This window comes from Watersipora subatra, chromosome 7 (genome assembly GCF_963576615.1).
Source record: "Watersipora subatra chromosome 7, tzWatSuba1.1, whole genome shotgun sequence".
In the NCBI taxonomy this organism is placed as follows: Eukaryota; Metazoa; Bryozoa; class Gymnolaemata; order Cheilostomatida; family Watersiporidae; genus Watersipora; species Watersipora subatra.
Genome location: NC_088714.1, coordinates 65,318,345 through 65,342,976, shown reverse-complemented (window position 1 = coordinate 65,342,976; position 24,632 = coordinate 65,318,345). Strand labels below are relative to the sequence as shown.

General features: G+C 39.1%; 2 protein-coding genes across 2 annotated transcripts in view; both read left to right on the top strand.

The window, feature by feature from the left end:
* LOC137401006 (baculoviral IAP repeat-containing protein 6-like) overlaps nt 1-802 on the top strand; it is a 96,694-nt gene extending 95,892 nt beyond the window's left edge. Inside the window, 1 exon segment of the mRNA XM_068087347.1 lies at nt 234-802. Coding sequence (XP_067943448.1) covers nt 234-401 — 168 coding nt within the window. The 3' untranslated portion in view covers nt 402-802.
* A 7,679-nt stretch (nt 803-8,481) lies between these two features.
* LOC137401005 (baculoviral IAP repeat-containing protein 6-like) lies at nt 8,482-22,285 on the top strand. The gene is made up of 20 exons (XM_068087346.1): nt 8,482-8,539; nt 8,686-8,835; nt 8,961-9,107; nt 9,264-9,497; nt 9,591-9,815; nt 11,048-11,218; nt 12,750-12,922; nt 13,004-13,273; nt 13,801-13,980; nt 14,382-14,531; nt 14,813-15,002; nt 16,328-16,511; nt 16,636-16,883; nt 17,034-17,257; nt 17,332-17,457; nt 17,635-17,748; nt 18,759-18,947; nt 19,055-19,204; nt 20,341-20,541; nt 21,934-22,285. The coding sequence occupies exons 1-20, from the start codon at nt 8,482-8,484 to the stop codon at nt 22,090-22,092; spliced, it is 3,543 nt and encodes a 1,180-aa protein (XP_067943447.1). The 3' UTR covers nt 22,093-22,285.
* Nucleotides 22,286-24,632: the final 2,347 nt, after the last annotated feature.

Below are 24,632 nucleotides of genomic sequence, written 5' to 3'. Positions count from 1 at the left end.
TCATCCTGTAGGGTATGTAGTCAGGTTTGATACTATGAACAGTGTATGTAGGATTGCTTTGAGTAGTCAGGGCTGAGACTATGAACAGTGAAAGTAGGATTGGTAATATATCGTTTTCATCTTTGACCATCCATTCATAGCACTAGCTTACCTTTTCTGCTCTTTCCCATATCATCCAATTGCCGCTCCTTGTTTATTAAACCAACAAGCATGCCCTGCTTCTCTTCCTACAGATTGGTGGCCTTGGTCCAGATGACACTTGGCCTATCATACAGGACCTCTCATCCAACTCTTCCGACATAATGGATACCGGTGATGATTGTATACTCTCTCCTGAAACGCCGTCTGTTGTTGCGGGCATTGATAGTGAGGAGTTTGAAGATCCCGGCATGTTTTTGTAACATGATAATTAACTTTAGAAAATAACTCTACAATTTAGTATTTACATATAAACCCTGTAATATAATCGTTCTGGTTCTGAATCATATTGTAATATATTTTAGTGTCTTCAAGGACTAACATAGGCTATAGGCACTCTCATTTGAATTTTGTAAATTCCTTAGCTCAGTATCAAAGTACAGGTTACAAAGTGCTTGTTCTGCATCTTGTCTGTAATTAGGTAAATATTTTATTATGTATGAGCCGTTCTTATTGCTACTATGGTGAACTTTTCTACTAGTTATTAAAAATCACAGACCTCTCACGTCAAATCAGTTAATATTTTCAGCAGTTACAATCAATTGTTACAACCTACAAGTCTATTGCTTCCAGACCACTTGAGACTTGATACTAAATCCTAGCGCTAAAAGATCACATTTCATGCTCAGAATTTCCATATAGCAAAAATGGCTATAGTGAGACAATGTAAAACAAAATTATTTAAGGTACAACCTCAAATTGACAATAGTCCTCTCCCTCAATGTTATAAAAAGGCTTTTCTCATTGAAGCTTTTACATGACATCAATGTAAACCATACCCAAATTCACCATTACACGCTGCTAGATGTTTGTATCCAATCCCACCTTTGGCCATACTGATTTCTGAACTAGCAAGATAACATTGAGTATTTATTATGTCAGGGCTTATTATATAAATAGTAAATACGAGGATCATTCAATAAACAAGGTGAATTAATTTGTGGAAAGAGTTATATTATAAAAGCAATATATCATGAAAGCACATACGATTTAAAGATTGTCAGACTTTTATTCGGGAAGCGACTTTTTCTTAAAATCATATTCTGCCATTAGCATTTCATCATTTTCTCATACGAAGTATCTCAGTGACCTGGTAGTTGCTGTTGTTGCAATAACTAAAGGTGCTCTAAGAAAGTTCTTGTGGGTGGTTGTTATGTCGTCAGGGTTTGGCCACATGAGCTGCTTGAGTGCACAGTGCATGTACTTTATAGCGTAGCTACCTTCATTGGCATCCATTGTGAGAATTTCTCCAATGCTGACTTCAGACCAGCATTTGTGGTAAAAACTGAGTTGATCTTTGTGAATATCTCTGGTAACCTACTGTGTGGATGAAACTGGCTGCCAAGTGGAAGGACATCATTCAATCAAAACAACATCACCATCTTCTTTAATCGCTATGTGATAGCAAGATCGAATGCCATGAATTAGAGGCACGGTGTACCAGCATTCTTTGCAGATCCTTGCTGTTTCAGTGATCATATCTTCTGATATGTAGCATATCTTCATTGGTTTCATCGATTTGGAAGTTACTGTTTTACAGCTTCTGCAAATGACTTGGTCAAGTTTATGAGATACCTGCCCCTGTACACTGGCGTAAGAGCCCGTTTCATTAATTTTGAGGAGCTCCATATTTTAAGTTACAAACATTGTAAAATAATTCCAATACATCATTTTTCTCAAAGAAACTGGCTTCCGCAACAGAATATCCAGCATTGCTTTCACCTACCTGGATAATTAAGTGAAATCACAAACAAAGGTAGATATCACCATAATAAAAATGTCCTGCACGCAACAAATACTTCCATGTGCCTATAAAACAAAAACTTGCATTATTTTCAGGAGATTGGCGGGTTTGGCTGAACAATAGCAGCGGAAAACCAAATTATAGATAAAAAAATTTTTACCTCAGATAGCTGAGGAGGAACAGGCTGCAACTAAATGCACTAAAATTGTGACACGCTAGACAAACTATTTTTTACTTGCCTCATGGCTAAGTGAAAAATTTCATCTGCTATAGAAAACACCTGGGCTAGACAATCCTCTCTTGTATGGATTATACAGTGGAAGCAAAATTTCTTTTAGAATGAACAGCAAAATTTGAGAGGAAATGGCCCATTGTACTCACGCATACCAGAAAAATCTGCTTGAACGCTCCATATCTTCATGAAAGATTTTATTATAAAAAAGCTTTTGTTTCTGTATGCCTGAACACGTTTACTCGTTAATTGACTGAAAATTATGATTGCACAAGGTAGAAAAAATTGTCTGTGTGTGACACCATTGTATGGAAAAGTCACCAAAACAAAATACAACCCGGGAGTGAAGCCAGACTATAAGATACACGCCCATTATGCGCCAAAAACATGAGGTCCAAAACCTCAAAAGATCCAATACTTGTTAAAGCAACCACAGACAAATTAGAAACTCTAGAGTGGAAGGAATCCACTGTCACAGAAAATGAGTCAATCACCCTGCCAGAGGACGACCAAAAAACACTGATGATTCATCAGATGATGATGATTAGATGATTACACGTGCACAGATCTGCCATCCTCGGTCAAACACGACGCAGGTACCAGAAGCAAGTCACGAGCTTCACCTTACATGTCTACATCATGCACACCGTCTGGAGACTTGCGCAAATAAGATACCTTTGCACACCTGACATAAAGTATTGAATATTAACACTCAATCTACTCCCGCAGGCTAGCTTTCCCACATGCTAGACAACTAGAAGAGAACAGTTTCAATAACTCAGTCTATTTTTCCCAAGGGCCTGCTGAGGCATTCTTCTCTCCCAGCTGTGGAGTCTCTTTTCTCCCACCGCCTGCTGAAACTTTTTAGCTATGGACAGTCACTACTCTCATTTAACTGTCGAGACTAACAGCCGTAACAGACTGAGCAAATGAACATGGACGACTGCTCGAGCAAGGGTGTACCTTTTATTGGCTACTTTGGATTTTTCTCATGAATATTATTGTTTAGAATTTTGTTAATTGTGTATTTTAATTGTTTGGCTTATAAAATAAAGAGGCAACTCTTGCTGGTAAATGTCAGTAGGCCTATTGCTTATAATAGCTGAACATCTTCACTAGTAACTGAACCAGTAATAATCCAATTAGTTTCCACAAGATAAGCAAAAGTGCACAAACTAAAATAGTCAAAATCTAATAAGATGACAAAGCAAATTCAACACTGATGTGGTGTGTGAATTAGTTACGCATAACATAATTTTTCCTTAAACACACATAACAACACTATGCTTACCTTTGCCCCCCCCCTAGACAACTTCTGTTGTAGGTTCTGAAGTCACACGATCCCGCTTTTGAGGTCTGTTAAAATGGCTGACTTCAAAAGAAGCGTTAACTCAATGAAATTCACAGGAGAATCGTGAATATGTTTAGCAAAAGTGGAAACATTGCTAAAACTTTGAACTTTCAAAAAGGTTATGGCATTACTGATGTGGGGTTGCACTAGACTTTGTTGACTTTTACTTTAACTTTCAATGACAGCACCAACGTAACGTCTAAATGCAAAGCAAAAATAAAGACAAAAGTTCCAAACGAGTTGAAGGAATTTGCGCAGTACGACCATAGGCAAATAAAATAACATATACGTGTATATTGAAAATAGAAAAAGAAAGTTTTTAACTAGTACCTTTTTTAATAAATATCTCTGAGACTTTTGGTAACAAGAATCTTCTAGTAATTAAATACATGATCAGCTGAAAGTAAAACGGACTGGTACCATTGGGCATGGCGGGCTAACTGCGCGTTCGTCTGCTGTGAGTCGTATAGCTTCACAAAAACCGGAAACAGGAACGCTTTTTCCCAAACAAACCCGATCGACACACTGATATCTAATGGAATATTCATACCTCTTTTTTCATTTACTTTGCATTTTTAAAAAAAGGTCATTAGTAACTTCTTGTAGGGAATTTTGTCCTCTTTCAAATGGTGTATAATAAAACTATACATTTTAGACTGACTGCTAATGGGAGTAATTTTTGTTGGTCAATGTTGCAATCGCTTATACTAAAATAGTGAGCGTGGCCTGTTTGTTTGGAAACGAGCGAGCTCCCATATACGCTTCCGTCGGCCTGGGACCCTGTGAAGCTACACGGCTCTGCGAAAGCCTAGCAAACTGCAGTGCCTTGGCAAACTAAACTGATGCACGGGCCTTGCAACATGACTCAACATCGCTCTGTATTAGAAATGATGATGCAATGCGCTTGAGGAACAAGGAAAAGATAACTCCCTCCATGATTGAGTCCATGAGAAATGAGCATAATGCACAATCCATATGCACAGTTTTAGCCAAAAAATGCCTGCAAACGGGTAAAACTATTTAGAGAAAGCATCAGGTAGACTTCTTGATGTGAGAACATCTAACACGATGGAAGCGAAAAATGAGATTGCTAGGCCTGAGAGGGGCATGAGAGAAGGGTAACAGTGGAAGATGTTGCACAGAAATTTGGTGTGTCATGGTATGATACAGCCCACGAAAATATTCAGGAGAACCTGTCTTACTCTAAAATCAGGTGTCATGCTGCTTCTCTTGCTGTCTGCAGCAGAGGATTCTGGGGATTTTAAGGAAGCTGTTTGAGTTAGCACAGACATGGATGTAGTACATTCCATACTGTGAGATTATACTGAAGAAATTTTGGTTTGTGCAAGATGTCTTTGACTATTTAGATGTTTCCATGATGATAGAGTGATTGTACTTCATGAATGAATGGCTACTGATGTCCAGATATTGAGCTCTATCCTCTGGTTTTATGACAGCCAAGCATTACTTGCTTTTGTAATGCTTTTACCAGCATTAAGCAAAGGATTTAGTTTAAAAGCATAAAGCTTTGAGCTAACGCTTTGCTCTCAAAGCTAGAAAGTATCTTGCCTACAAGCAGTATGAATTACTTGTAGATCCAGTTTCTGGTTGCTGAGATAGTGTCCGTGGTCACTCTAAGGCTACACAGGCCTAAGGTCAGTTCAAGCATTGGACTCACACAACTTTGTGTGCTCGGATATCCTGGTTTATCAGACACGGAAACTACATCAGACAACACAAACACTAGGTAAGCACCTGTTCAGACTTCTTGTAGCTACTAAATTAAGGTACACCAGTACTTACTAATGTAACCAATGTTAGGCCTACAGTTAATGATTCATTTAGGTAATCTTACACCAGGATGTCTACTGATGCGCTAAACGTGTGAGTACAAATTTGTGAGAATGGCTGCCATAGCTACACATCCATTTGATTTGGTATTTTCGCCGTAGCCTTAACTTTGTTATTATATACTTGATGTGTATTTTATATATGGTTAATTATATTTCATTTCTTCGTTAGACGTAGTGGTTATTGGTTTGTCCAATGAGTCATAAATCTGGTAATCGATGTCATCACCTCTGTTACAACTATTTGAACTATAAGGGTACACAAATGGTATACTATTCTATAACTATTCTGCCAAATTTTGAGATAATTTGATGTTTAAGAGAAAAAGAATGCATCCATGAGTGACTTTTGATTAAATCCTTACAGTTTGGGTTTGCCACAGCTACTACACCACTGCGTAGATTGCATACCTGAAGTTGGCCAGTCAGTGGTATCTGCTGTTCAAGACAAGGTACAACTGCTACACACCTGCTGCTCCCTCCTCATCTCTAGCCTTAGTCCATACGTTGCTGCCCAACTTGAAAAAGTGATCGTTGAGCTATCTGCTCGTTGGAGATGAGCCAGACTGCTTTTGACAACCTATTGCCGCAACGGCCCTACAGTTTCAGTGTGAACAACCTGGAAAGCATCACGACTGATGAGATGCTTCAAAACTTTCATCTACGGCAAGAAAATTATTTGCCTTTCAGGTTTGTCTTTTTATTTGCGTGTGAGGGCTGCTAAGTGATACTCAGCGGTCACACAGCTGTCACACAGCTGTCAGCTTGTGCAGCTGTCAGCTTGTGCAGCTGAAAGGATAAAGGGCTCTGAAAAAATATTGAGTACTTCTGTGAGCAGGCATCACAAGTGCTTTAAATTTATGCCTGTTGCTTGCTTGTCCTTGGCTAGCTTATCAGTGAAAGCGGTTTTAGATATTTAAATAAAGTTTTAAATAAAAGACGGCAAAGAAAATAATTTGGCTTGTGATGAAGATCTGGTCAACACAAGTTTCCAGCAGCTCTCATATGGCTTATTTCCATCTAGTGTTATCACTCAGCTGTCAAAGAAATTCAATAGTTTTTTTATTATTTTATGTCACTTGAAAAAGTATAATGGTATTCTAAATAAAATTTGTTGTAAGAATAAATTATTCATAAAACTTCTTATTGTTACTGCAATAATAACAACCGATTTGTATAAATGTTAAGGTCAAAAGATTACTCTCCTGCTTGATGCCTCCCATGCCCATCAATTTGTTTGAGAAAAGGCTTGCACGGTATCAGCAGACAAGAGTGGCGTGTACGCATTAAGTATAGAATCTACTGCGTTGAGCTGAGATAACTATCAGGGGAGACTATTGGCCATTGTAGTTTACCACCATTTCTGAGTTGAGCTCAGTCGAGCCTGTTACTGCACATACTATGTAACATGTCTTTTCATTCAAACTATTACATGTTCCAATCTCCGACTCTTGATTGTAGAGTGACTGAAGCACTGCGATGGTTGAAGGAGTGTGCTACATGCGCGCGCGAAGGTGCTATGACAACGACTCCTCTTGGGATCCAGCAGCCTTCCATATTGCATATTCGCTGTGTGTCTAACATTCTCAAGAAAACTGCTCAACTTGGCGTTGTGGATGTCTCTAGCCTGCTCTCTCAGCAGCTTTTCTCGTGAGTATATTCACTACTGGCTGAGTGGCTGTATCTCTTTCAACAGCTAGTCTTCTTTTACCAGCCGCATGCCTGTTACTAGCCGCATGCCTCTTACCAGCCGTATCCCTCTGTTGTTGCAACATTCTTGTCGCAAATGAGCCGATCTTTCTACTTTTCATGATCGATAGGGAAAGAGTTTACTTGCACCATTCAGACACATAGATGTGTAGACCAACATGGCACATGACCTTTATGAACAACTTAAACTAATGTTTGTTACAGGTTACTCACTGACTGGTCAGTGTCTCTTGACAAAGATTTGGCTCTGAAGAAAGAAATTGACGGTATTATCGGTGTTATATGCTCCATCAATGCAGTCTACTACCAAAACCTTCTCCAAAGATTTTTCGTCACAACTCTTTCAAATACGGACCAGACAGAGATTTTTCATGCCAGGGTCAGTGATGACGCTAAAGATGACATACAACAAGGTGGGCTATTTTAGATGACATACAACAAGGTGGGCTATTTTTTACTTTCTTGTGCAGAAGTTTTGGAGTTTTGGAGCTCAATACAAATTACAATCAATTAAAGCTTTTACATGTTTTATGGTTGAAGATATACAGGTTATGTGGGTGAAAAACTCCTTCTTGGTAGAGTTTTCCAACAAGCTTTCGTTACGGATATTTATATATACAGAACTAGCTTAGGAATCAGGCGATCTAACCATTTTTAAACCAATGCAAATTATAGTCACACAGAAGAAAACAATATCAACAAGCAGTCATTTTATGTCATAACAATTTCATTACTGCTTTGAATATATATATTACTGTATATGGATCCAAATATATATTAGATATATATTTGGATTACTGCTCACTTTACGAAGAAATTGTTGTTTTATATATTCATGCCTTTTATATGTGAACAACTTCATTCTTAGTATAATGGAAAATTCATATTTTTAATTCAATCATCTTACCAGTTGAAAAGATCAAATGCCTGTTTTAGTCTCAAGTCATTGTTGTTTTAGTTGTTTTTCTAGTGAGCCACTAAATTATGTGGTCTTTTGTGACTGACGACTTTTCCATTTTTTTTTCTGTATTTCGTGTTTGTCATGTATTTGCAGCTACTTGGTAGTAAACATTATTAAAATCTGGGACAAATGCTGTAGTCTTATTATTGTGATATGTAGTAGACAAAACTCCACAAGGAAAGTAGGCCTACTAATTAGCTATGTAAAGATTTTATCTGGTTTTGTTCATATTTTTTGTACAAAGGCCTTGGTTCACTAATAAAGCCTTTCATTTGCCCAGAGATGCTGACAAAGGGGAGCAGAGGCCGCTTCAGGTTCAACAATGAAATGTTACTTGACAGCCCAAGCCTGGCTCTGCTTTCTGCAGGAGCTCAGTCCGCTAGCTGCGCAGAGGCTCTGATAGACTCTACTTTGCTAAGGGTGCTCAGCCAGGCCATGACAGAATTTTGTCTTGGTGAAATGCAACAAAATAACCAAACGCCAATGCATTCAAGTTAGTAGTACTCTCACTCTCTTGCTCTTAAGTTGCCTTATTTCATTTGTCCTTTCTACTGTTACTTTGCATGGTTCCATATTATAGCTGAACATTCTTTGTAATTGGTTTGAGCATTATCACTGCAATTCTATCAACATTCACAGGAGCTGCCATCAACATGAGCTGGAGTAGTGTACCCGCAGTACTAAACTTCTTTAGCCAATGTGCTGCTGCCAACCCAATGCTCAAAGAATGGATGGCTGGGTCAGACGGCCGTCTGTTTTGGGCTGTACTCCTTGAGCTTTTTTCAAAGGGTTTGTGTTTCAACCCTTCTCGCAATTGTAGTGTTATGTATTTTGGCTTTCAGTCAATTTACATTAATGATCAGTCTTGACTTTATTTGATTTGGTTATTGAATGATGCCGTGATCACTTAACAGGAAACAACTCGGGTGAGCAGCAGAGTAAGGAGCCAGCTGTCATCCTCTTCTTTAAGACTGTCATTGTCAATCACACCACCAACCAGATGGCCTTCTCCGATGTAATATGCAATCTACTGCGTACGCTCGCGGCCATGCCCAACTCTGGTAGGTCAAGTCTTGTCCATATAGCATAGTCCACCCTTCAGTTAATCTGTATAAGGTTTTTAAGCTAGTCAGTCAACATTCAGAGTCATTAATGGTTCTACTATTAATTCCAAAAAGTTTCGTTTAGGCTTAACAGAAAGATTTATCTATTTACAGTCGGCGGGTCCAGCCTTTCCAGTTTCATGAAAAATCTCTTACTAAAGACAATTCTGGAGGATGAGAAAGTCTATGTAACTGTGACAAGCCATGGTGTAAACTACCGGTTTGACAACAATGGTTGCCTGAGTTGCTGCAGCCAACTTGGCATTGGTGCTGGCCATTCTTCCCGTACCTTGCTCATGTCTGTCTACTCAACTATGGAGCAGATTTCTGAGGAAGTCTCTAAGCCAGGTTGATTTCCTTGTTTGAGTTGGGCAAATATGGACTTACCAAGTTCCTGGTGAAAACAATTCTCGTATATATAAGCACTTAAATATGTTGTAGTCAAGAAGAAACGGGGCATCAAACGGCTGGCGACTGGATTCAGGAAGCCATGTATGGAGATGACATCGCCTAGCTTTTACACCCCAGCTGACGTGCCTATAGATGACATGTCAGCTGGGCTGTTCAGCTTTGGTGAGCCAGTCAAGGAAAACATACCTGCGACAGATGTGAGCAAAGTCAAAGATACTAGCTGCAAATTTCAATTTGTCAACACCCTATTTTCAGGTACCTGTGAGCACTTGCCATTAACATGATTCTTTCAGGTAGCTGTGAGCACTAGTCATTAACATGGCATGTACAGGTATAGATGAGCACTTGCTATTAATTGGTGACATTTTAGCTTAAAGGTTGACTTGAAACAAAATTCACATTACAGTTATTTGGTATCAAAAGATTCACCATGTTTCGCTCTGCTGTGTTGCAGGTGCAAAATATGTGGAAATGTGATTACAAGCTCTTAAAAGCTCAAAAACGAACAGTTAATCGCCGCCATAATGAAACCACCGTAGATTGAAATCAGTTTATTTCTCCGACGTAGTCATTACATTTGGCTATTGTTTTGTTACGTGATGTTCTCATGTAAATTGAAAGGCCAATGAAAGACTCAATATAAAACTTCTCATAGCACTAGTTAATGACAAACACTTCGGGTTTTACCAAAGACACCATATCAAATATAGATGCTCGCTAGTTTACAGTTTTGTTTCGGCTTGGTCTAATCGTCTAGTCGTAATCTGATCATGTCACCCATACTTCGCGAATAATTTTTGCAGCATTTTTCGATTATCACAGGTGACCAACAGGCTCGTCGTGTTTATCAGACAATGATATGTACTCCTTTGAACTAAGATTAAAAAATTAAACAAATTTTCACGGTAGGTTATACGATATCAGTGCTGAAAGTGACAGCTTTACAATAACAATGAAATCGATGCGTAAGAACAACAGACATGGTTTTATTGAATGCATGAAGTATATTTGTGAAAATATTTCGACGAATGAGGTTGCGTGAAGGTATAAACAGCAGCCATCTTGTACAACTACATCCCATTTGAGCTGTTTTGGAAAGATTTTAATCTACGGCGGTCTCGTGATGGCAGCGTTAACTGTTCGTTTTGAGCTTTTAAGAGCTTGCAATCACATTTCCAGATATTTTGCACCTACAACACAACAGAGTAAGACATAGTGAATATTTTGATACCAAATAACTGTAATGTGAATTTTGTTGCAAGTCAACCTTTAACATTGCATGCTACAGCTATAGTAATTGTTCTTTCATTCTATCTTCTTATCTTTCTTCTTGCTTTTGCGGTGCCCTTAGAGCTACGCAGTTTCTGGTACCGCTTGTATGTTTAGTCATGGTTTTTTGCAGAAGCGCGCTTGGTCACATTTTCACGAAACTTTTATTTGTCATATTCTCCATCATCATAAACTCGGTCTGTGTGGACTTATTGTAGCTACACCTCTTGCGAATACAGTCACAGTTGGGGAAGTGTTAGCATCTTTTGTTGAAAGAGGTCTTCCCGCTGGTTCATGGTCTATTGATCTGCAGTTATACACCGGACCATCAGGCACCACAGCTCACACTCTTTCTACTCAAATTGGTTCTTCTCTGCAAGTCTTCACAGGTTAGGTTTTTGCCTTTACCCAGCATTCAGTCTGCAGCTGGTTGGGGTTGCTGATGGCTGTTGGTACTTATGACTAGCTTCCTGTTCCAAGAGGTAACATTAAGCCTTTTAAATTTTGAAACAGCTTGCATACACATGTGAAAAACCTACTTCCCAACTCAGCTTGAGAAGATGTCTAAACACTTTACATATCGCCACCAACTCTAGGAGCGCCTGTGTAATAAGTGGCTGTAGCAATCTTCGAATACATATATTTGTACACAAATACATGTATCGTATGATTGCTACAACCACTATATATATGTCATAATATATTTATGTACATTTGTACGCAAATATATTATGACATAGTACAGTTATGAACATCGCTGCACTGAACTCGATCAATGCATGCGCCTTTTATACCATTGGTTTTGTGGTAGGCTCCTCCCTCTTCAAGCTCGGCTGATTGTGCATATGTAATGGCAATGTTTCGCTGTGATGACCGTGCGTTAGCCAGTTGGCCAATAGCTTCTTGCTTAGTTGGTCGTGCATATGTAGCCTACATGAGGCGGTCAGAGCCGCATAGTTTCACAGAGTCCCGCGACCAACAGAAGCGTATACGAGAGCTCGCTCGAATCTAAACAAACAGGCCACGCCTACTATTTCTATATAAGTTATAATGAAGAGGCCGCAACATTAATAAACAAAAATTACTCCCATTGGCGGCCGCTTTAAAAATGATTGTTGTATCATACACCATTTGAAAAAAAACAAAATTTCCTACAAAAAGCTACTAATAAGGTTTTTGTAAAAACGTAAAATCAATGCAAAATATAGTGGTTTGAGGAGCGAGGTATGAATATTCCATTAGAGATCAGTATACCGATCGGGTTTGCTTGAAAACAGGCGTTTTTGTTTCCGTTTTTTTAGTCGCGAGCCTTTGCAGAGCTATACGACTCTAACAGTACAGATCTGTATAAATTCAGAGTTTCGCGACTAACAGAAGCGTATATTAGAGCTTGAATGGCTCCAAACAAACAAGCCATGCCCACCAATTTTTTTTATGTAAGTTATAATGGACAGGCTGCAACACTAACCAACAAAAATTACTTTTATTGGCGGTCGTTCTGAAATTGATTGTTGTATTATACACCATTTGAAAAAAGAAAAAATTCCCTACTAGAAACTACAAATGATCTTTTTGTAATAAAGTAATGTAAATGCAAAAAAGTGAGATGTTGAGAGTGAGGTAAGTATATTCTATTAAATATCAGTATGTCAATCGGGTTTGTTTGGAATCAAGCGTTTTTGTTTCCGGTTTTTGATGCGGGACTCTGTGAAGCTATACGGCTCTGGCGGCGGTTTGTGATGGCTTAGCCTGCAGGCTAATTGTAGGTGAACCCAGCCCACTTGCTCGGCTTGCTTCCACCACACATGGGTAATGCTTTTGCTGTAGTTGTTGTATCTGGGCATGGAGCAATGATTATGGCAAATACTCTTTTTAATATGGCCAACCGTGTGTGTGCAGAAACATTGGCATGTATTTTAGGAATGGGAGGTTTGACTCTTATGGCGAAGCACCTTCCTCTTATTTACCAAGAGATTACACAGTCTAATGAAGCTAGCCCCTTCTCAGGACTTTATGCAGAGGACCTAGACGTATATGACCAATACTATGAATATGCTACAGAGGACCAATACATGCCTCTTGGACCTCTCCAGGTAAGTGTTTAGTGTCGTCTTCTATTTTTTATGAAGCCATATTTTCAGCTTAATACATTTTAACCATTTTTCTCTTTCTAGTATGAGACTAGTACAATGACAGCTGAAGGAAAACATGAAAACACAAAAAAGACGGCCACGGGTGTGACCACAATTCCTCCGCACTCACTCGTAGCTTTTGGGCTATTCCTAAGATTGGCAGGCTATGCGGAGATGCTGATAAAGTCGAGAACGAGTGCCAAGTGCTTGCTCCGCCTGGTGCTAGGAGTACATGACGATGAAGAGGGAGTGTCAATTCTGGCTTCTTCTGTCGCGAGCATGCTACCTACCTTGCCTTTCACCAATCTAAAGGTATGGCTAAACTGGCTTTTGCCCAGGTTTCTTCCCTCTGCCATTATATGATTGGCTTAGATCCATAGTATGTCTGCATTTCTTCTATCAATGTCGAGCAAGTAACTCTATTCCTCACACATTATATATCACATTATCTTATATTGTGTAATATTACTGATGGAATTAGGGAACATCGCTAAAAATTGTTTGAATATTCGGTGATTGTCTTTCTTTTTAGATTGATTTTATCAAATGTGAGGAGTTTCAGGAGCTTATGGTTTTGCATTTTTGCCAATTAAACTTCAGCACAACTGTCAAACTATCTTCAGAACTTTTACATCGTGAGTGAATGTTGCTATGGGAAACACTGATTTGAGGTTTCTAGTAGTTTGACTCCGTAGAGCAGTCTCCATGTACAGGTTAGACCCGCTCGGCCCGCAAGAAGTTATTTCTTTTCATCAAAAACCTCTGGCATGGTACAGCCTCAGCTGCAAAAACTGCATTTTAGTTTTTCTGCTTGCTTCTTCATACAACGGTGTTTGCAGCTCCTATATGAGTCAAGCCCCCTCACCACAGATGATGGGCTCATGTTGAGACGTTGTAGCATGGAGATCGGAGTGCTTCAACTTGTCCTCACTTGTCTCTCCTCCCTCGGTCATCATTCCCCTCGGCAGCGAGCATCGACCAGTTCCCAACATGATCACCTTACAGAAATGGCTGCTCAGGTGAGTCCTTTTTATATCTACTGGTAAGGTAATAGACCTCAGTGAACATGTACAGTCAAACAGTAAACACGTTCAGTCAGTCAGCTGGAGTGCTTAATCAATCAGTGGCTGTGGCTAGTCAGCATCTAGCCTGTGCCAATAGGTAGGGATCTCTAATCATTGGGTGAGTGTCTAGTCAGTAGGAGGCATATATAGTCATTTGATCAACATATACAGCTGGTCAGTTACCATGCCGAATCAGTTGGTAGGTGTGTCTAATTATTTAGTGAGAGAGTCTATTCAGCTGATAGACAATAGTGTAAGCAGATTGGAATACTATCTGGCCCTAACTCACTTTCTTGGTTTTCAAAGTCTTGTTTGTAGCAATATTCGTGCATTATCTGTGCATGTCATACTAGCAGATGGCCCACCAGGTAGCTGGCAGCGAGTCAAAGGCGATACCAGCTGAACCAAAAAGTACTGGCATGGATGTAACCGCTGATAAACTGTACTGGCCAAAGGGAACAGGCTTTGGGACTGGCTCCGCCTTTCCTAGTCGGGATTTTGAGCAGGTTTGATGCTTAGCTACACTTAGGCTGTCTGCCACTGATTGAACAAGACTCATGCCAATATTAAATGCTGCCAAAACAAATAAAATGTTAACTCCCTTCCTCATCTTCTTTCTATCTTGAGAGTAACATTGAAACAGCAATGATGTATTTTCGTGTCGCAGCTCATAAGCTTGCTACTTTTATCAAACATTTAGTAGGACAACTCACAGCTGCTGATAACTTTATTAAATACTTTACAACATACGTAACTCTTGGTAATTCTATTAAACCTGCTTTCTTAGCTACTGTTAAAACTACGGGACGAAGAAGAAAACGTGAGATGCATGCTTGACATCATCTCTGCATTCATCAACCCTGATGACAACTTACAGGTTGAGTCGCACAAAACTGTCCTTCCTGCTGAGCTTTACCAAAGACTCAGCGATTCATGTCTTTTGCCTGCAATAGCTTCCTACCTTCGGAATGATTCAGGTACTAATATCGCAATATCCTTGTGAGTTAGGCAGATCATGAAGCTTACATAGTTTGCTCAGTACCCTGTAGGTAACATTTAAAGGAGAGAAGCGGTTGTAGGAAAACAGCCATGGCCTAGCAGTCTAGGACGCCTGACCTGCAAACAGGTTGTGATTCAATTCACAACATGAATACGAACTTTGACAAGAATGACATACAACCATTAATTGCTCTTTGCTTCTGGGCAGGTCCTCAGTCGTCGACGTTGCACTACAACTGGACATTCATATATGTCCAGCCGCGATCACAACGCCACTCTTTGCGCAACAATACTATTAAAAATCCCCACAGCCTCCGCTAAGCGGACATCATCAATCTCTGAAGGAAGAAGTTCACACAAATTTTATGGATTTTACTACTACTTTGTTGCCTTACAGTGCGAGACGAGCGCATGTAACCCTCACACGTCGGTCATGGCTTGCACACAGACAGAGTACAGATGCTGACCAGTATTTACTAATAGAGATCTAAGTCATTTGTGCAGTACAAAATTACTTGAAAAGTACAGACATTTGTAATCAAAGCTTCAGCTGCTTTCACACATTATACGTTGGCATAGGTGGAATTATAGTTTGACTTTCTCCTAGCATCATCTTTAAATATATTGTCTGCACCTCTTGGCCCTTCAGTAATTTTAACCTAATTTAAACACCATATCTCATCTGAAGTAAAAAATTTATTTACCAATGTGAGAGCGTTGTCAGCCTGCCCATCTATTTTTCAAAAGCCAGGGTTACATTTTAGGATAAAAGACTGACTTCCATTAGAGTTGAATTAGTGACATTTGGGTTGGTAGACTGACATTCTTACACCTGTACCAATCGACTGCCTTCAAGTATTTTGACTAAATCTGCAGCTACTTGTTAACGGCACACTTGACAATCTCTCATGGCATGCTTACGGATATGTACTAGTATGTATAACAGATGTCTATATGTCGTTAAAACAATAGTGGGAAGGCTAATTAGGAGATTATAATACTATTCGTAATAATAATGAGTATTTTATGATTATTATATGTCATTCAAATTAAATTAAAGAGCTTCACAGACTTGTTACTTCATGTTATATCCAATTTCTTAAGTTATGTGAAGCAAAAACTTTACATGACTTCTTTTGTTATGTCGAATTTATGTTATAGGAGATTTACATTATAGGAGGGTCTACTGTAAACTGTTCTCTTGATTTACTTGAAAAATGCACTATCAAGTTTCGAATTGTGCCCTTGTTTTTAACTGTTTGTGCTTTACATCCGTAAAGTTTTTGAACATGTACTTTTGCAGTGCTCGACATGTCCAGACACATTCCTCTATACAAATCTGTCTACAAGATACTTAGGGCATTGTCATTTAGTCAGGAGTTTGTACCTTTGCTTGAAGAAACAGTCACCGAGTCTGACTCAAGCACTTTAGCGTCATTGACAGCGAGCATGGCTAAGTGTGTAGCCGCCTACCAGCGGTGCCCTAAGTATGTTTCTCATTCATTTTGTATCCTGTACTCATTGGTTGCTATTTATAGTGAAAAATTGTGAATAATATTTCATAGCTATAAATGCACTTCTTGACACCTAGTTTCAGCAAGTTACTTGCAGGTCGACTGCTTCACAAACAAACCGAGAGAAGAGCTTTGCCGAGTCATCAGAGGAGGAAGACCAAGCCAACTCACTTGATGAACTCGCTCTAATATTGGCCAACACCCAGAAGGTCGTTTCTAAATCTGTACGTTTGTCCAAGCAAAGACAGGCTGTGCTCTCACCAGCCAGCCAATCAGGCACTTCAGTTCCTCTTCCTCTCTCAACTACCGAGACATACGAAAGCATATTTAAAGAGTTGCAGTTTGGTAAGTTGACTTGATGGTGGTTGTGCTAATAAAAGAAACTATAGACTCTTGTGTAGGGATTTTGCGTGAATGGTTATTTGTTCAGTTGAGCAAGATTGTAAATTCCCTGGTATAATTGAGCAAAACGGACATACTACATATTGCTTGCAGACACTTTCAAATTTTTGGAAACAATGCCAGGAGGCAGCGTGCGTTTTCTCTATCACCACCACTATGAGAAGTTAGTGCAGCAAGATTCTATGCTTTCGTCAGGAAATAATACGAGAACAAGACGTCTAGCCCTGGAAGTCGTCACTTTGAACACCAGTCTCCCTTTGAGTGGAAGTAGTTCAGTGTTTGTGCGATGTGATGAGGAGCGTATGGATGTGATGAAGGTTGGTGTTTCTCAGTCTTAAGCATGACGCGTAGGTGTTAAGTCTCTTCTCATGGTAGAGCATCTGTATTTTAGGTGTTGATCACTGGGCCATCTGACACGCCTTATATGAATGGCTGCTTCGAGTTTGACGTTTTCTTTCCGAGTGATTATCCAACATCTCCTCCGCTTATTAACCTCCAAACGACCGGCAATCACAAGGTAAGCCTACTTGGTCTTGGTACCATTGGTAATCAGAGCTTCAACAGGTATATCAACTTTGGTTGTGCAACTCTATCCACAGCTTAGAAATGCGAAAACCACTCCTTTGTGAGAAACATTACATTTTGCAAATGTATTCAGTTTGGAGCAAAGGTCATTGCATTACACATTTTCCAGGTTCGATTTAATCCTAACTTGTACAATGAGGGTAGTGTCTGTCTGAGTGTACTCAACACATGGCACGGAAGACCGGAGGAGAAGTGGAATGCTCAAATCTCAAGCTTTCTCCAGGTAGGCTCTTTTGGCAGTCTCACTTGCTTTATTGACAGGTGCTTGTCTCAAACTAGTCACTTATCCTAGTTTCCTTTGCTGTGTTGACAGGTGCTTCTCTCCATCTAGCAACTTATGCAAGTCTCTCACACTGTTGACAAGTGCTTGTATCTATCTAGTCACCTATCCTAGTCTCCCTTGCTGTGTTGACAGGTGCTTCTCTCCATCTAGCAACTTATGCAAGTCTCTCACACTGTTGACAAGTGCTTGTATCTATCTAGTCACCTATCCTAGTCTCCCTTGCTGTGTTGACAGGTGCTTCTCTCCATCTAGCAACTTATGCAAGTCTCTCACACTGTTGACAAGTGCTTGTATCTATCTAGTCACCTATCCTAGTCTCCCTTGCTGTGTTAACAGGTGCTTCTCTCCATCTAGCAACTTATGCAAGTCTCTCACACTGTTGACAAGTGCTTGTATCTATCTAGTCACCTATCCTAGTCTCCCTTGCTGTGTTGACAGGTGCTTCTCGCCATCTAGCAACTTATGCAAGTCTCTCACACTGTTGACAAGTGCTTGTATCTATCTAGTCACCTATCCTAGTCTCCCTTGCTGTGTTGACAGGTGCTTGTATCCATCTAGCAACTTATGCAAGTCTCTCACACTGTTGACAAGTGCTTGTATCTATCTAGTCACCTATCCTAGTCTCCCTTGCTGTGTTGACAGGTGCTTCTCTCCATCTAGCAACTTATGCAAGTCTCTCACACTGTTGACAAGTGCTTGTATCTATCTAGTCGCCTATCCTAGTCTCCCTTGCTCTGCCGACAGGTGCTTGTATCCATCTAGCAACTTATGCAAGTCTCTCACACTGTTGACAAGTGCTTGTATCAATCTAGTCACCTATCCTAGTCTCCCTTGCTCTGCCGACAGGTGCTTGTATCCATCTAGTCACTTATCCTAGTTTCCCTTGTTTTGCTGACAGGTGCTTGTTCCCATCTAGTCACTTGTTCTACTTTCTCTTGCTTTGTTAATAGGTGCTCGTGTCTATCCAATCTCTCATCTTAGTGGCTGAGCCTTATTTCAATGAGCCAGACTATGAGCGAATGCGTGGGACGACAGCAGGTGAAGCCAACTGCAGGTTGTATGACAGCAATATCAGACAGGCGACGGTAAAGTTTGCAATGCTCGAAATGCTGAAGAATCCTTCACCTTGCTTCAAAGAGGTCAGCCATTCAAGTGTGATTGTAGTTGTCACTCAAAGCTATCGCCGGCTTAGTGTGAGGGCTGTTTATCCTTAGATGTCAACCGAATCATGTGAAATTGATTACAGGTTATTGAGAAACACTTTTGGTTGAAACGAAAGGAAATAAAGGAGCAGGTAGAACAATGGGTAAATGAGCAAGGAAAAAAATCTGACCAAGAAACTGGAGAGCAAACCAAACATTTCAAGAAAATATCACATAACACAGCCCTACTCAAAGTATGCCAATTTACACTCAAACAAAACAGCCCTGGTCATGCTGTTTGTTGTATAAATCGTAGACAATAGCAAGGTTCATATGTATCACATACAGTATTGCTGCGGAGTTGCAGATCTTCTGTTTCATGGTGTTGTTGTTTTCTAGTTATTTTACTTCACATTGCAACTCGTACATTATTAGAGTTGTTCGACATAATTTGCACTCTGGCCTTGATTTTAGTGGTGTGTAGAGGTGTCAAAGGGGAATTAATTCACACAATCGTCTGACAGAAACCTGTATATTGTATGAACAACATAAGTAGATAAAAACATAAGTAGATCGAGTTCATAAGCCACTTTTACAGCAAATTCAATATAATCATATAATCACCGTCAAGCCAAATCTTCTCTTAAACAATTTTTAGGTGGAGTCAAAAGAGTTTAAATGAGTCACTTGCGCCGGACAACGCATGGCTGATGCATTGCTTCAAAATGAAAATGTCGGTCTATATCGGTTAAGAAAGAACCGATACAATTATGCTGAGTGAAAACAGTTGGTTAATACAACCTTGATTCAATTTTATTCACATCTAGTGTATGCTAGCTGAGTATGCCATGTTCTCCAACATTTACTTAAATGATGACGTCAACAAGCCTTCACATAAATGACTACTTGGATGGATCAAGACACTCTCTTATGTAATATACTGTACATCTATATAAAAAGCCACAAGCATAAGTTGGGAGTTTTTGTGCAGCATGTCAGATAAACCTTTTTGATAATTAACTACTTTAAAATTGAATTTTTGTATTTTAATTTATGTTAAAAACATGAACTATTTTTGTATTTTTATTATTTTGTTTTTAACTGTTTTATAACTTTTATTTTAGTGAAACATAGCAGTGCAAAGAACTCGACTAAGGCTAGTATTATCAGACTTTGATTATGTATGTACATGTTACCATAGAGCTTTTCTAATTCTAATAGAACTGTACTTTCATGAATCATCAAAATTTCTCATCATTCCTTTGTGTTTGGTAATCAAATACCATTTCTCCTTAAGCTCGAATTCTACATTAGTAAAAGTTGAGTGAACAAAAAGAGCATTTTAAAGGAAAACAGTAATTAATGCTCAATCTTGTTGCATATCTTGCAGAAACACCTTCAGCAGCTGGTAACAGAGCTGCAGGCGATGAAGCCTCCAGATGGCTTCTCTGAATCATCCATAGATTTGGACATAACAGGTTCTTCTATGGAGCCAACTGCACCAACTCCTTCAACCTTTGGTGTAGAGGGCATGATGGAATCTCTGACACATGATATTTCCATAGGCTCAACTCCTTCAGCCACTAACAGTGTATGTAGTATTGCTATATGTAGTCAGGTTTGAGACTATGTAAAGTGTATGTAGGATTGTTATACGTAGTCAGGACTGAGACTATGTACAGTGTATGTAGGATTGTTATATGTAATCCGGACTGAGACTATGAACAGTGTATGCAGGATTGCTATATGTAATCCAGACTGAGACTATGTACAGTGTATGTAGGATTGTTATATGTAGTCAGGACTGAGGCTATGAACAGTGTATGTAGGATTACTATATGTAGTCAGGACTGAGGCTATGAACAGTGTATGCAGGTTTTTTACATCAATGATATACAGCCCCCCAAGGACAGGCGATGGCTATCATATGGGCGGGGTTTAATGATCCTTCTCTGTTAGGATTGTGATAGCCTGGGTTTCGGAGCTAACACAATTCTCGCAGGGTGGTTGCGTTGCCTTGTTAGGTTTTGGAAAACCCGACTCACTGTTATCGCTTCATTAGCTCATTCATTCAGTCAGTAGACCCCACAGGTCACAATAGCAAACCTGGAATTTCTACAATGTAGGGGTAATACCTAACCAAAATAATGGATCCATGCAAAATAAAACATTTCAAATTACCTACTTTTGCTAATTTTGAAATTGATAAAGGTCGTAGCATATGCTTAAAGTTGAATATAATTTACTCAAAATTACCCGAACAGCGGCCTTTTTCCTAATTTTTGATTAATATTTTGCCACCCCTAATATAAAATGTCAAAGTCTTTCATCGTTGTCACATTGTTTTACCTAACCAATAAGATGGGACAGCAGGCAAAGCTGTGCAGCGTAGTTTTCATACTCAAAACCTAAATATGAAACCGAATTTGGGCTATTTTACGATATGACTATTAATATTACAAATACTTGTAAATGGCAACTGGCTGATCATAACGGTGACAATATTGGAATTCTATATTTGTTTGACAACAAAATGAAATCAACGGATCAGTAGAATAACCCTTATAGTTCATAATATTTGTAAATTTACAAGGGGCTTTATTCAGCATATTTGTTTGTTCGAGCGCCGTGTTCGGGTTCATCCCAACAGAGCTCGATCATCAAGCCCCGGCCACATGATAGCCGTCGGCTATCCTTGGGGGGCTGTATATCATTGGTTATATGTAATCAGGTTTGAGACTATGTACACTGTATGTAGGATTGCTATATGTAGTCAAGACTGAGACTATATACAGTGTATGTAAGATTGCTATATGTGGTCAGGACTGAGACTATGTACAGTGTATGTCGTATTGCTAAGGACATCTTTTTCATCTTTGACCATGCATTCATATCACTAGTTTATCTTTGCTGCTCTCTCTTGTATCATCCAATTGCTGCTATTTTTTGTACGAACAACCTTGCGCTGCTTCACTGCCTACAGATTGGTGGTCTTGGTCCAGATGACACTTGGCCTGTCACACACAACCCCACATTCTCCTCGTTCGCGGAGATGGAAGCCACGGATGATTGTATACTCCTCCCTGAAACACCTTCTGTTGTTGATCCGGAGGGCTTTGAAGATTTTTGCCCACTTTTGTAACCTGATGATTAACTTAACATAGGCACTCTCGATTGAATTTTGTTAATTCCTTAGCTCAGTATCAAAGCACATGCTACAAAGTGCTTGTTCTGCATCTTGTCTGTAATTTATTAGGTAAATATTTTATTATGTATGAGCTGTTCTTATTGCTACTATGTTGAACTTTTCTACTAGTTATTAAAAATCCCATACCTTTCAAGACAGATCAGTTAATATTTTTAGCCGTTACAATCAATTGTTACACCCTACAAATCTATTGCTTCCAGATCACTTGAGACTTGATATGAAATCCTTGCACTAAAGGATCACATTTCATGCTCTGAATTTCCATATAGCAAGAATGGCACGAGTGAAACAACGGAAAATAAAACTATTTAAACCATAACTGTCATGAACAACTTTTATCGTATTTACTAGGTAAACCAGACACGCTAATTCCGATTTTGTACTCAAAATAAAAATTAGTCCACTAACCTTCAAAGTCATTTAAGCTTTTTTAAAGCGTTTCAATATTCGTTTCGAAAACAACACAGTTGGCATTACAAGCTCCGCCCATAAATATGTGACAACCTAGCTTTTTCAGGAACGGAAGTTAGGAATGTTTAGTCCGATTTAGAATAATAGAGATGGGTGTCTTAAAACCCATTATTATCTAAATCCAGCCTGTAAAATAATTTAAGTTTTTTATGAAAGCTATATAAACTATTTAAAATTGCTCGTAGCTTGTTACATGACGTTTAAATGAGCTGGACGCCGAGAAAAATGAGCTCAAAAAGCGCGGTTTTATCACAAGCTAGCGTTGTTATTGCGTGTTTTTAAATATGCAATGTTAAATAGCTCATCTACCTTTCAGAAAAGACTGATATTATTTTTAAGGCTGAATTTAGATATTATTGGATTTTAAAACACCCATCTCTATTATTCTAAATCGGTCTAAACATCCCTACGTAACTGCTGTTTCTAAAAAGCTAGGTTACGTCATGTATTTATGGGCGGAGCTTGTTATGCCGATCGTGTTGTTTTCGAGACCGATATTAAAACGCTGTGAAAAAGCCTTCATTACTCTGAAAGTTAGTGGACTAATCTTTATTTTGATTACAAAATTGGAATCAGCGTGTCTGATTTACCTAGTAAATACAATAAAAGTTGTTTGTGACAGTTATGGTTTAAGGTACAACCTCAAATTGATAATTGTCCTCTTCCTCAAAGGTGTTAAAACTGCTTATTATTAAAGTTTTAACATCACAATGTAAACTATACCCAAATTCAAGATAATTTACTGCTAAGTGTTTGTATCTGATCGCGTCTTTGGCCATTATGATTTCTGGAACTACCAAGATGATAAAATGTTTAGCAGTTTGGAAATATTGCTTTTGGACTTTGAACTTTAGGGAGGTTATGACTACTGGTATGTGTGAATGTAATATTGACTTAATTAAATATTGACAGTAATTAAACTTTATTGACTTTCAACCACACCGCCCCTGTAATTTACAGACCTGCCAACCCTGGAGTGGGGAAAAGAGTGAGTCCATTTTGGGGGGCAATGAAAACGCGAGGATTTGATAAGTGAGGTAAATTTTCATAGCGTTTAAAAACACCACAGCGAAAGATAATAAAACTCCATATGGAAACTACATGTCGTGGAGGTTATTGATAGATGAGAATGCCACAAATAGGTTTATACATAGTTGTTTATTAGTAGTAAGTATATGATTACTACTTGAAGATTGGGGCAATAAAACAGGTTTGCTTGGGTAAAGAGGGCAATTGCGTGACAAAGGCGTGAGATGCGTGAGGCAATTGCGCGAGTCTTACGGCCAATGCGTGAAGGTATAGTTAGAGTTAGCAGATATGCCTGTGAAGTCTGAATGCAAACTTGATACAAAGGTTTAAAATTAGTTGAATGAATAGCAACATCAGCAACAAGCAAATAAAAGAACATACAGATCAAAATATAATATAAAAAATTATAACTAGTACCGTTTGCCTCCTGATAACTTTGAGAAACGGGAACTTTTTTAGTAATCAAATACATGATCGGCTGTAAGAAAAGCACGTCTGGTTCATTCTGACCACAGGTGTCCTTTAGCGGGGATATTGCCGAAGCCGAGACCGGGCCGTAGTCTACACACACAAAAAAACAACAAAGGTCCACGCAGTTCTGAGCAAAAACAAAAGTATCCACCCAAATATCTCACCAATCCGATGGGCAGCACACACAAAAACTAAACTAATCGACAGAGCCACCAATCATGTCAAAATATTCCAAGTTTCAAGTCATGTCTTGCACAACTCACCTTACGGTTTGTCAAAACTTGTCTCAAAGTCCCTATTAATTTGAGACTGTCCAATATCTGTTTTAGAAATGGTCGCCGCTAGCCTAGCGTCCTGATTCAACACCTTAGTAACTATTGGGGCATTGCTGAGTGCTCCCGATCTTTTTTAGTCCCTCTTAAGTTTTGTTTAAAATAGTGTTAACCCGATTTTGATTGGTTCTTGCATGCTTACGAGAGACTAAAAAAGATTGGGAGCACTCA

Bases quoted from the DNA above. Each gene is read 5' to 3' on its own strand.
- LOC137401005 (XM_068087346.1), top strand. From the start codon at position 8,482: ATGACAGAATTTTGTCTTGGTGAAATGCAACAAAATAACCAAACGCCA. The intron at 9,498-9,590 runs GTTGATTTCCTT...AATATGTTGTAG, and splicing joins TGAGGAAGTCTCTAAGCCAG to TCAAGAAGAAACGGGGCATC. The intron at 9,816-11,047 runs GTACCTGTGAGC...GACTTATTGTAG, and splicing joins TGTCAACACCCTATTTTCAG to CTACACCTCTTGCGAATACA.